General features: G+C 26.6%; 1 protein-coding gene across 1 annotated transcript in view; it reads left to right on the top strand.

Moving 5' to 3' along the window:
• The first annotated feature begins 7319 nt into the window (after nt 1-7319).
• The window catches only part of LOC123305318, a 56414-nt gene continuing 49197 nt past the window's right edge, over nt 7320-14536 (top strand). The window contains exons 1-2 of the mRNA XM_044887004.1: nt 7320-7349; nt 7804-8103. Of these exons, the coding sequence (XP_044742939.1) occupies nt 8083-8103 (21 nt within the window). The 5' untranslated portion in view covers nt 7320-7349; nt 7804-8082. The remainder of the gene's footprint in view (nt 7350-7803; nt 8104-14536) is intronic.

The raw sequence follows: 14536 nt of genomic DNA, 5'->3' as shown, positions 1-14536 counted from the left end.
TATAATATTGATTAAATATTGAAAAGTTTAATTCAATTAAATTAAATACAATAGACATGCTGTGTATTGGTTACATGTAAATTAAGACGTTAATGTTTATGGATAAAATTGTGTTATTAGTACAAAATATATATTTTTACTAGTTATGAATATTAATTATTCAATTGCCATGTATTAATTTTTGATTCATGTTGAAGCATATTTATGTAATTTTACTTTTAAAATAATAATTATGATTAAAATTATATGTGTATGTGTGAAACATAATAATATGACTTTGACATTGTATAGTTATTTAATGAAATCATTAGAAATATGTGTCATCAGAAAGAAATAACTCAATCAGGTTGTTGAATATAAAACTAATAATTAATTTTTGTAGGTACGCTACTTCAATTCTTCACTTTAAATAAATAATGTTGAAATTTGTATAGAAAACTTTTTTTCTAACTATGTATAATGACAAATGAAATTTACAAAATTTAAAGAACCTCCGACAAATGTGATTTATTTTTTGTAAACCAATTTTTGGAAATTTAGCTATAAAATGTTCTCAATCAAGTCGATTCCACCGTTTAAAGGCTACGATGTCACTGAGAAACACACGGACGCGCAGATAAACACTTTAAACTTCTATCAATATCAAAGTGATGGTCAAGGACATCAGATGAGATGAAAAGGATACTTAGAGAGCTATCATTTTTTGCGACAAATTTTTGGAAATATTTTAATTGAAATTGAAATATTTGAGTTGATTTTATTCTTTGAATTATTGTTTTGAATTACCTAATTATTTTCCATTCCACTTTTCGAAATGAACTGAGCCATGTTTATTTGGCCATTCATTTTCATAGTCATTATTTATATGTTAAAATTATATGCCATGTCTTTTCCAAACTTAATCGATTTTGAAGATCATCTCCAATTTTTAAGTTTTTTCGGATACAAAACTCTAAGCTCGCACATGAAACATAGCTAAGAATACTCTCCGTTAAATTACCTTTCAAATGAAAATAAAAAAATTAAAATGGGTTCATCCGTTTAGGCGCAACAATGTCACAGACAAACAAACACACAGACACACACACATAGCGGTCAAACTTATAACACCCCTATTTGTAGTTCGGGGGTTAAAAATAAGTTTGGACACATGTTATAAATAAAACGAATAAAAACCAGTCTGGTCATCTTGAAAATAAGTTCAAAGAGTTCAAACAATTTACGAATCGTTAGAAATAAGACTCTTTCGAATCAAGAAAATGTACCAACGCGTAAGGAGCAGAGTGGAACCGTGTTAAAAATTAGACCTTACAAATGAATAATATCAATTTTTAACCTTATCCAATATCCATGCTTATAAACTTTTTAAAAAGCTTTTATTTAAAAATAAAATTGTATGTATGTAAGTTACGGTGGATTCTTTGAACTCAATTTTGAAGTAGATATTTTCAACCGATTGAGCTGAAATTTTGAATGCACATTTAGTTTGGATGACAATGCATGGTAAGGTTGCGCCGTCCTGATTTTCCCATCGCTTCAACCATATTTTATATAAATACATTTTTTTAGTCTTACATTAAAAATTTTTATAAAAAATACTTTCTAAGGGACAAGCTTTTATTGTACTAAAAAGTAGAAAATAATTTTATCTATAAGTCACTATTTATCACCCGTCTATTTATTAAAGCTTGAGGTCCTTCTTATCAAGTATGAATTGAAAAGAAATAAGGCATGTAGAGTAGATGAGGTGTTCTGATTCATTTTTGATATTTTAAATTTACCGTCTCAAGCTTTTACAGATGGTCGGGTATGAGTGACTTATAGATAAAATTATTTTCTACTTTTTATTACAAAAAAGCTTGACCCTTAAAAAGTATATTTTTTTAATAAAACATACGTAAAGTATTTTATAAACTTCGTACGTATGATAAAGAAAATATTTGGTAAAATGAAAACATTCGATAGTATTTATTGGACTATATTTAAACAAAAAATCATTTCAACCTCGTAAAGTATATAAATAAATAAACAATAAAAACAAGAATTTTGATTATTTTATTAAGATACTTATAAAATGTTTGATTAAAACAGATTTATTTATAAGCATAAATAAATAAATTTCGTCATCATATTTTTTTCTTCTTAATTTAATTTTAAACGTTTTATTTACATCCAATTAAAATATTAATAATAATTAATAATTATTATAATTTTTTTAAGTACACAAATTTTTTTTTTAAATAGATTTTATTTTAAATAATATTATTTTAATTTTTTTTCTCTTATTTAATATATATTTTTGTATTATTATACTTTTACTCTTTTGTTTATAAAAACAACTAAATTTTATTTTTATTAATAAATAATAAGTATAACCTAGTTAAAATAATTTTAAATTAATTTGTTTAATTATTATTTCATAATTTTTCATTATTATTAATTAATTGTTTATTAGTTTATTATTCTTATTATATCATTTTGTGTGATTGAAATATTTTATTTTTTTTTATTTTGTAATTTTTCAAGTTCAACCACATTTTTTTTTTGTTATTGTAAATAACACCTACGAAAATTATTTAAAATAGTTTCAAAATTTTTTAATAAAATTACCCGTAATTATTTCGCAATAAAATAGATATGTTTATAATGCTGTCTGATGTTTTTCATGAGGGCCGATCATAAAAATATATTTAATTTTGGGGATTGAATTTTATTTGGAAATAACAAAGTGTTCGAGTTAATAAATATTCAAACTTAATTGTTTTTATAATTTTTAGTTTACAAATGCTTTTAACATTGGTAGTATTTGATTACAAACATTTTCTGTCCTATAGATTTCTTTATATTCTTTCGTTCGATTCTATTACAAAGGAATTTTTCCCAAATTTACGGATCAAATAATAGAGAATATTCATGTGTTTTTTTATACTTTTAATTCATTGCTTACACAATTATAACATAGTAAAAATATAAATACTGTTTAAAAATGCTGCAATTAAGTGCAAACAATTTTTTAAAATAGAGAATATGTTTAAACGCAGTCCTTTTGGCGCTTTCTGTTGATGACGTATTAATATGTGACAGTTCAATATACTGTTCATTACAGGTGTAATACCCACGTACGTAGTAATTATAGTATATATCCATGGTAATACCATACAAAATATTAGTAATTAATACCATACAGTATGTCAACAATTTTGACAAGCCACATACTAAATTTGAATTTCTCTCAGTGATTTTGTACTTTATCAATTAATTTTAAGTACTTAAAAAGATATTAATTACTAAAATAATGGTTTAGTTCAAATGTCCAGCCAATAAAGATGCGGAAAAATATATTTGAACCAAATTTAAATTTCATGCATATTCCATTCCCTATTGCCTGTATTGGAAATTTTTGGATGCAACTTTTTCTTTTAAATTCAGCAGATATTCTTTAACATGGTTTTTAATATTGGTTATTTGATCCCAACTATTCTGTTTTAACACGGGTTATTTACGATTCACTTCTCAAACATTTTGTTGTTGTTGTAATTTTGAGGAAATTTAAAAAAATATTGTACTATTATTCTAGACAATTTTTTACAATTATTATAGGAAGAACTATGGAAGTGAAATGCTTAGTTTCTCATCAATTGAAACATACCTTTAATTAAAATATATAAATAAAGTATTTGCTACCGCCTACAAACTTTATTGTTATTGTCACATTATAGGAATGGCAACAAATATGCCAAGTACATTGTTGTTTATACACATAATCAGAAACACGTTGAAAAATGAATTTGAATTATCTTGGCTATATAACCATCGTTACTAAAACTTCCACATAACGTAGATAATATAGGTATACACATATCAAAAGTGTTACAGGAAAATTTTAAAAACTGCGAAAAATCTTCCAATTTCTTAGCGCAATAGCCCATTTTAAAGCTTATACTTTCTAGATTTGGAATCTATTATTCTCTCTTTTTCACTTTGTATGGAGGGTTGAAAATGTGAGAAAAATTTTCCTAAATTTTCCGAAAATTTTTTGAATTATTTTAGAACAAATCTGCTAAAACCACTCGAAAGTTCGTTTACTTTTCTTGAAAATGAGTTTAATATTCCCGTACAAGCTTTTTGTACCAAGATATACACTCTCCAAGCAATATTGCCTGAAATAATCATCACATTGAAATTTGTCTCATATCATTTGAAAACTTAATTTGCCTTCGTTAAAGCCCTTGTAAATTGTTTTGTAAAAATATTTAATCACTCCCACTTTTAATTTTAAAAACATGTGGAAAATAGAATTTTCTATATCTTAAGCGTTTTTTCATCTGGCCGCCATTTCTTGTCAAAAAATAGAATTTTCCATATATTTTCCTTATTTTAGGTGTTTTTTCGTTACCTATTTAAAATGTCATTTATATGACTACGGAAGGCTTCAGGAATGCCAATTTCAAAATTTCAAATGGAAACCTTCATTTTTTATTATCAATTCGTATAAAAGACTTATTAATTTTCAACGAAGAATGTTTCGGTGACCTTCATGATCTAAAAGTTTCCATACAAGTTTTTTTCAAAATCAACTTTTAAAATATAAACCCATTTTATCATTTTCTCTTATTAAAACATAAAATCACTGTTGCACGACCGACGTACAAATAGAGAATGTTTAGTTTTTATCTTCAAATTACCTATCGTTAAGATCGACGTCAAGTTCAAAAATAAAGTCAACGTTAGATTCCTCTTTGAAAATTACTATATGACCTTTGCTTACTAAATAAATGGCATATCCAGCATTCTAATAGAATATCCAAGTGTTCAGTTACTTTAGCTACCAAAAACATATTTGGGGTAAAATATATTTTTTTAAATGTCTTTTATACGAATTATCGATAAAAAATGGGGCCTTTATTTGAAATTATGAAATTAACCTTCATGGGGCTTTCCATGATCATAAGTAGGTTACACTTATATGCTCACTTAATTGATGTTTTAAGTTGAACCGTTCCCATACTTTTGATACACTCGATATAATTTTTTTAAATCAATATAAATGGATTGATGTTAACCAAATACTGATATCATTTATAAATAAATGAAGTATCTCTAAATAAATGAAGAAGGTGACAAAAAACATTTGATATGTCTTTGGCCAACCACAATTATACCTTGATTCTAATATTTATAATTAATTAATTTATAAATGCAATAAAGAAATCATCATCAATTACCTATAGGTATGATCGTATATCACGGTAAACCATATGCACTTGAAGGATATAGAGACACCATTAAGGTGATATAATTTTTATTGATTTTTAAACTTGTAAGAAGTTACAATTAAATTCTTAAACCGAATGTCTGAAAATTATTCAAGTGATTCAAAAATAAGTGACCGCAAATAAACAATAGTTCTTATCGGAATGTCATAAGTTTTAGGCCTTAACAAAGATTTAACAAATTGTTAAAGAAACAGGAGGTTTTATACCATGTACATATGAAATATACATATTAGAATATTTAGTCCCAAGTTTGTAACACTTACAAATATTGATGCGTAAGCACGAAAGCTCAAAAACGAAAAGAGATATCAAGCTGAAATTTTTATAGCGTTCTAAGGACGTAAAAAGTGAGCAATATAGGTCAATTAGGACTTAGGTTCGTAGGACACATCTTGTAAACCGTTAGAGATAAAACAAAACTTTAAATGTAAAAAATGTTCTTTATAAAAAAATAAAAACTTTTATTTGAAACATTTTTTTGTAACATCACTGTGCACCCACGAGGGCGCTAGTTAGTTGCAAATTTGATAGTGTGTGTGATATGGGAATATCAGTTATTTGTGTTTAGCTATTTAAGAGTGGATATCTTTCTTTATTTACGTGAAGTCAAAAAACAAACGATTGCGTCATCAACACTGTCTATACACAGTATTTCAACAATTCACTCAGTCAATTGGTTGTTTTCACTTGTTTTATTTGAAATATTTTATAAAAAATATTTTTACTTTAATTTTTTATAAAAATAAATATTTACTGAAAATTAATATTTAGGACAACCTGAAAAAAAAAATAGTAATTTTATTAATTCCCATAAGAACTAATGTTAATTTACGGTAACTTATTGTCTGAATAATATGCACAATTTTCAGGCAATCTTTTTAAAAATTTAATTGTGACTAATTATAAATGTAATGTTTAAGAACAATTCCTCAAAATTTGTATTATAAAATTGTACGGTGACTTTTTCCTGAAGTGTCATAACAACCTTAATATAAAAAACTTGGTTGGTATTGGATAATAAATAACGTAATATCCTAATAGAAAATGCTTAGCGATCGAACCGAAGTTGGGCTGGCATTGACTTGGCAAGCTTACATTTGCCAGTCTTTTCTCAAGGGTTATTCAAGGCTATAGACAAAGTTTTGGTTTGCTATCTTGCCCAAAAATTGTTTGAGTAAAAATTTTTTTTCGTCGTATATATTATCTGACCGTATACGTTGTTTTCGTTCTCGAATTCTGGTAAATCCTTTCAAATTAATCTAGAGAATTGGTATGTTGGATAAATATCAAGTAATGTCAATCTCCCAACATCGTTCACCCTTGTTTCTACTAATTATCATGGATTTTCGTAGATTTTGAGAATTTGCATGCTTCCACAGTCTTCCATAATTGAGCTAGAGGAAATATGTACATAGGTGGAGTTAGTATCAGGAAATTGCCTTCTGGTAGTGCACTTCCAACCCTCTTTAATAAAAATATTTGCTCAGAAACATAAAAAAAAATTCAATAGAAATCATTAAATAATAAAAAGTACTCATCAAATTAGCAGGAGAAATATAACCTTAGTGATGGAGCTCTGCTGCTCACAATTTAGTTTCTGCAATCAATTTTGCCAGAGTTTTAATTTTTGATAAAAATTCTCTACGTGTAAGTCTGGCCTACACTAGATTGGAAACAAATATATTAAAAAAAAAATTAAAAATCTTTTTATCGAATTTTCCAAAGTAAAATGCCAGCATATTTAACAATTGGGGAAATTTATACAAATTCCACGTAAATTCAGAAATAACATTAAACTTTGCACATTGACTAATAAAAATTTTCAGAATTCCATATCAACAACAATACCATAATAAAATCAAGATTTAAACAGAAAAAATTCACTGATTCATCCATAAGTGCAATACATACTAAAAAATAAGAAAAAATTGTCATAGGTACTTAAATAAATATAACATAAGTTCTATTGATCTCAAGTAGGTGTATGTAAAACTGATTTAAGATCTGTTGTTAATTCCAATCTGATATCAGTTAGTAACAAACAAGTTGAGTGCTTGTGAACAACAATAGAATGTAAATAACACACTCACGCAACACGCAACAATTAAAAAAACAAAAAACAATCCTCCACATTTCATTACCATTTTAATAATTTCTTATTAGAATTAACATTGAATTTATTAATTCCTATTATTAAAATATTCTTGTTTACATTATTTGTTGTCTTCTGACAACTGAAACTATTAACACACAAAAATTTCTCATTCATTTTTAAATTCATTCAACAAACGAACTGACTGCAACACAACAAAATTGTTTTAGTACCCAACGAACATTCATTCAACACAATTCAACAATAAACATACACACTGTGGATAGATATTATATAAAAATAAAATAAATAAAAACAAAATATATAAATTTAAATTTTATTTTGAAATTTAAATTTATTTATTAAAATTGTATATTATTTTTAAATTATTTGTTTTTATTTATTTTATTTGACTTTTTTTTATTAAAATTATAGATGACTTAAGAGTAATATGACTTGAGACATAAGTTTTTCATGCAATGTTGTTTAAGTGTAATATTAGTGGTATTAAACTGTTGTTGCAATTCTATTGTTTTTGAAAATATATTCTTGTTAATCTGTGGATCAAATTAAGCTCGAATGTGTGTAAATTTATGATATTTTATGTGTGTGTATTTGGATTTCTAAAACAAATTGTGTATAAAACGTTATTGTAATTTTAACAAGAACTGTTTTGACATCATTTCCATCGAGATTGATTTACATTTTTCAACAATGTGGGCTATTACGTTATTGGTAAATATTTTTGTTTACTATTAATTAAAATATTAACGAATTAGATAATAATTATAATTTTAATTAGGTTATAATTCTAATAAAATTAGATTATTTTTAGAGAAAAAGGGGGGGGGGGGCATAAAAAGATAATAGGTTCTTTCAGTTCATTTTTTTATATTATTGTCAACAAATGGGAAAACTGAATTATTATGATTTCCTCATGTCTGCCTGCCTTTTTTTTCGATTCTTGATATCAAACAAGATTTAACCTATTTAAAAAAAAACATTAATAAAAAATACTTTTTAAGGGACAAGCTTTTATTGTACTAAAAAGTAGAAAATAATTTTATCTATAAGTCACTCATATCCGACTATTTGTAAAAGCTTGAGGCGGTTAATTTAAAATATCAAAAATGAATCGGAACGCCTCATCTACTCCACATGCCTAATAACTTTTCGATTCATCCTTGATATTAAGCGCTTCAAGTTTTTACAAATAGTCGGGTATGAGTGACTTATAGATAAAATTATTTTTTTACTTTTTAGTACAATAAAAGCTTGTCCCTGAAAGAGTAATTTTTAGTAAAATTTTTAATTTAAGACTAAAAAAATTTAGGTATTTATATAAAAAATGGTAGAAGCGATGAGAAAATCAGGACGGCACAACCTCACCATGCATTGTCATTCAAACTAAATGTGCATGCAAAATTTCCACCGTAACATACATACATACATTGCAAGTTAAATAAAAGCTTTTAAAATTATAAGATACGCCTCAAAGTTATAAAATTTTTGCCTTCCCTTGGACTTTTTAATCATGCAACAAAAATCTGGTGGAACACAAAATACTGGGCTCGGTAATTGGGACATATCGCACATATCGACAGTAACATTTTTTTACACACCTCTTTGGCTTAGCTACCGTTAACCGTATGGTTCCAAATGAAATAAAGATACTAAGCAATTTTCTTTACATTTAAAGTGTAAGACAATTTTACAAAACAGCACTCATGGCTGAATGGCATATTTTAATTGAACTTAGCTTTGAGAAAGGCACATAAGCCTTGTTTCAGTACAAAAACATAGGTAGAGTAGCTTTTATGCTAAGAGAAACTAAGAAACATTAAAATTTCATATTAAATAAATACATAAATACAGAGTGGGGCATAGAATTATGCGATTTTGAAAACACTATTAAACCAAAACCCATTAATTTTTCCAAATTATTTGTTTGCGTCTTAAAATACATGAGCAACCATTTAAGAAAATTATACAAACTGTATTTTTAACTTTGTAAAATATATTTTATCAAAGTTAAGTAAATTCTATTTCTAAATGCTTAAACAATTAAATTATAAACAAAAAAAATTAAAGAAATAAACTGAGTTCCAAAAATAACTATGAAAAACTGGTGAGTTTTAGTTTTACAACGCTTTGAAAATCACATGTTTCTCTGTCCCATCCTCTACAGGTAATAATTTATTAATGTGACGATTACTGAAAATACGTTTATTTTATTTTTCTTTACTTCAAAGAAAAAAGAGATTTAAAGGATAAATTAATCATAATTATTGTGTACCACTCTTATTGATTAAAAAAAAAATGCATTCTAAAATAAGTAATTATATTCTCAATAATTAGTATGATAATTATATATTATGTATATAGAAGTAGTTAATTCTTGGTAGTTCTTTTAATAATCTGTTAAATGAAATGATACTACCTTTTTTACCTCTATATACACATCAGACATATTTTCAGTAGTAAACAAGTGAAAACAAACAATTGACTGAGTTAATTGTTGAAATACCATGTATTGACAGTGTTGATTACTCTGTTACATTACACATACATACATGTCACATATAATGTCATACATAACTGATATTGCCATATAATACATACTAAATCATTTGCGCTCTCACGGGTAAACAGTGATGTTTACGAAGAATATTTGAAACAAAAGTTGTTTATTTTTTGATAAGGAACATTTTTTACATGAAAACTTTTGTTCTATCTCTAACGGCTTACAAGATGGGTCCTACGGACGCAAGACCCATTTGACCTGTTGCTCATTTACGAACTCGACTTCTTTTTTAACGCTTTAAAAATTTCAGCTTTATTTCTTTTCGTTTTGGAGTAATCGTTCGATTTTATGAACATCTATACCAAAATTTTGTTCATAGTATCAATATTTTTAAGCGTTACAAACTTGGGACTAAACTTAGTATACCTTGGTATATTTCATATACATGGTATAAAAATGTTTTTGTATTAAAATTCTCGAATGCCAAATAACTATTTTAAAGTGTGAGCCCAAAATGCAACAAAATTGCTATAATTATTTTTGTCTGCCATTGAAGTCACATATCGCGAGCTATTTATTGTTAATGGGTTTTTAAAAATGCAACAAAAAGTTTCAAAAGCTTTTTCCACAGGTAAAAACTTCCCAAAATGATAGCTTTTAAAATATTAAATTAATTGTAAGTCCCACTCCGCTCCTAATTAACGTATCAGGTTCGAAATAATCTTCCTAAAAAATATTGATCGAGTACTACTATGGACATATTTATCATATTTATAAATCACATAGCCTAAATTTAGAGGTGGGAGGACAAAATTAATTATTTTTTTCTGGGAGCTTATGTCTCACATAAGTTTTACTTGGCAAAATACTGTTACTGTCATTTATATTTCAAAAACATTTCCAACCGCGTCGCGTCGATTAAAAATATAATCTGCTGTTATTCAGCAACCATAAAATTTTAGTTCTGTAAATATTTATCTTATAGAATAAATTTATTTTCTATGACTTTGAATATTATTATAATTTCAATTTTACTTTATATTAACCAAGAAATTCTAAATTTTATGTTTACTTGCAGCTACGAATCTAGAGTTCCATGGGGGAGGGGTTATTTGTCTAATGACCCATATGACAGTCCTCCTAGATATTGTTTTCTGAAAGAAAATTAAAGAATCTTTTCAAGAAAAGAAAAGTAATTTTCTTAGTATAAAGATTTGTGAAATCTGTTAGTTTTTATTTAAAATTTGTACACAGAGGTATAATGTCAGTATTTTTTTTCCATTTCAAATATAATTTTGTTATAAAAACCATAAACATTAGATAATTACCGGTAATGTGTTTAGTGTACCTATATAGATAACACATACATATAACATTAGGTTTTAATTATTAACAAACAATTGGTTATTGTTACTGTTACCGATGGTCTAATGTTATTAACTTTAATTAACACTTTTTTAATATCACATATACAGTTAAAATAGGTTATAACGACATTGAAGTGACCATTAATTTTAGTCGTTGTAACCAATGGTCTTGAGAATTGGTTGCTATAAGCGATTAGTCGCAGAAACGAAACTCTAAAAAGGGTCAAAGTTCGGATTTGTATGAACAGTATATCGGCTTTGAATGCAGTTTTCATCATTCGATTCGTTACAGCGTCAGAAAATTTTATGACCAAATTTAATTTATAATAAACTAAAAATATGCAATTTGCATAAATCATATACATTTTAAATTAACCGTAAATATACTAAATTCACAATTCGGTTAATAGTGATGAAAATGAATCCGAACTTGTTACTCGGGGGTTTTTAGGGTCGCTGAAGGCGAATGTTTCTTCAGAATTGGTCTATGAGGTATTTGATGTTCAGATATCCCGTATATTCGGGAAATTCGTAATATAATCGGTCCTAATTCGTTACTCGGGGGTTTTTGGATTTGATGAGCACAATGTCGTGACAGAATTGATCTGTCTTCTCAAGTTTGGAATCATTTTCGTCACTGTTAACCGAATCGTGAATTTAATATATTTACGGTTAATTGAAAATTAAATTATAAAATGTAAAAACCCCCGAGTAACAAATTTGGAATCATTTTCATCACTATCAACCAAATTGTGAATATAACATATTTACGGTTAATTGAAAATGCAATTATAAAATGCATATTATTTTTTCAAATTGAATATTTTTAATCTCTTATAAATCAATTTAGGTCACCAAATTTCCTGACGCTCTAACAAATCGAATACCGAAAAACGCATTCAAATCTGACAAACTTTTCAAATTTTTCGAAATTCATTGCATCGTTTCTGCGACTAGATATATGAACTGATAACTTAACTGTAAAAGTATGTAAAAGTAGCATAAGTATTTTTGAGCATGTGTTGGTCGTTATAGCCGATATGCCGGCTTATAATTCCAATAAATATAAGTCGCTTTAGCTACTATGTCGTTATAACCGATGTTGTTATAGCCGATACTTTCATATCTGGTGTTTATGTAAGGATTCGGTTGGATGTTGGTTTGTTTTAGTCGTTATAGTCGAATTTGACTGTATTAAAGTTTTTATTAAAGACTTAATAAGTAGTAGAAGTGTATTGTTTTGGGGAAATTTAACTGTTATTTTGTTTGTTAGAAAATATTAAACATTGATAATTACTGTGACGTTTGTTAATGATGAATTATTATTATTGGTCAAAGTTTAGACAGCCGAACAGATTTTACATATAGTATATTGACGTTCAAAGTTTGAAATCTACGTAACAAAAATTTCTCAATTTATTCTCATCATTTATTATTATACAGTGTGATCATTTCAAAAGTATCCACCCTTAATAACTCTTAAGGGTGAAAGGCCATAAAATTATCTATTCACCATGATAAAAAAAATGAATTCGATCGGTTGGTTCTCAAGATAGACCACACAAAAAAAAGAATGTATCCACCCTTAATAACTCTTGACCTGATGTGATTATTGTTTTGAAAGAAAACACGTCGATTTAGGTATCGACGGGAAAGTTCAAAAATGGTACCTAGAAAGTTTTAGGTTTCATTCCTGCACTCCAACTTTTAAATTTAAAATTTCACTTTTTACTTTGTGATACCTCATTTGAAGAAACATAAAATTTTCTCTTTACCATGATAAAAAAATTAAATCGATCGATTGGTTCTTAAAACAGACTACCCAGAAGATCGAATTCATATCTTCCACTTTCTGTGTTGTCTGTCTTAAGAACCTATCGATTGATTTCAATTTTTTTTTTTATTATTGTTAAAGAGAGAATTTTATGCCCTTTTAAATGAGGTATCACAAAGTAGTGCTATTGGAAATTTCAAAGTTGGGGTGAATAGGTGTGTTAGAATAAAACCTAAAATTTTCTAGGTTCTATTTTTGAACTTTCTCGTCGATGCCTCAATCGATGTGTTCTCATTTAAAACAATAATCAGATCAAAAGTTAATAAGGGTGGATACTTTTGAAATGATCACACTGTCTATTAAAATCTGTTTATCGAAAATCTTTTAAATCAGAATTTTTTAAATCAGAAACGAGACCTTAAGAAGTCGAACTAATGACTTCAGGAAGATTTTCGAATCTTTAAAATAAATTCACTCATTTTTTCTAGTTACCTTGTACACTGAAAGATACAATAAAACAGGTCAGTTTTTAAAATTACATAAAAAAGCAGATTATTACATCCATCACCAAAAACAGATTACCATAAGTACTTATGTTATTTCATTAAATTATCGGATTAGGCAGTGTATGTTATGAATTTATTATAAAAATTAAATATCCTCTGTCCATTATTTGCTTACAGTTGGTAAAATATTCCGTCTTGCCATCCAGTCAGTGCATTTTTTGTATAGGTCCTATAATTTTCTGTATAAGTTCTAAAGTTAAGATCGGATATTTTTAATCGACCACTTGTAACTATCATGTTTACCGAATTTCTTTCCGGTCAGGAAAATGTCATTTTTAAAGAAATACTTGTTGTCGAACTATGTATGTTATTCTTATTGTGAACTTCCTGTCAATGAAGAGCAAAAAATTACTAATATTGTTAAAGTTCTTCGTTCTCATATAAAAAAATTTGAATTGCAAATGATACCCTTGACTTTTCAACAGGTATTACATTTCTCGTAATTAAATAATGATGTTATAAGGTCTGTTACTTGGAATTTACGTCTGGTGTTTTATTTATTATAAAAAGTAGAGAAATTTATAATCTCCTATTTTAGAGTTCAAATGTGATATAACATTACTTACTCATTATAATTTTATATAATATTATTTTATTTTTAGACAAAAAATGTAAAAATATTATGAAATTGTAAAATTTTATTTTCTGCTAAAACCTACGACAGTAAACCACATTATTAATTAAAATTACAACCAGCATACTTGTGGTTGCCAATAATCTTGTTTTTTTGTTTTTTTTTTTTTTTTTAAACCACAATGCAGAAAAGAACGAAAAAATAAAAATTAATAAACTCTTGTATAAAGGTATATCAAAAATATGTAATATAATTAATTAAAACAATTCATATAAAGAATAATTATACCAAAAGTTAATATTACGTAAAAAAATAATTGCAAAATATGTATTTAGTGTACTATAAGTATATAAGATTTGTCAT

This window comes from Chrysoperla carnea, chromosome 1 (genome assembly GCF_905475395.1).
Source record: "Chrysoperla carnea chromosome 1, inChrCarn1.1, whole genome shotgun sequence".
Lineage (NCBI taxonomy): Eukaryota > Metazoa > Arthropoda > Insecta > Neuroptera > Chrysopidae > Chrysoperla > Chrysoperla carnea.
The sequence above is the reverse complement of the archived record's forward strand: the minus strand, read 5'-3'. Positions and strand labels throughout refer to the sequence as shown.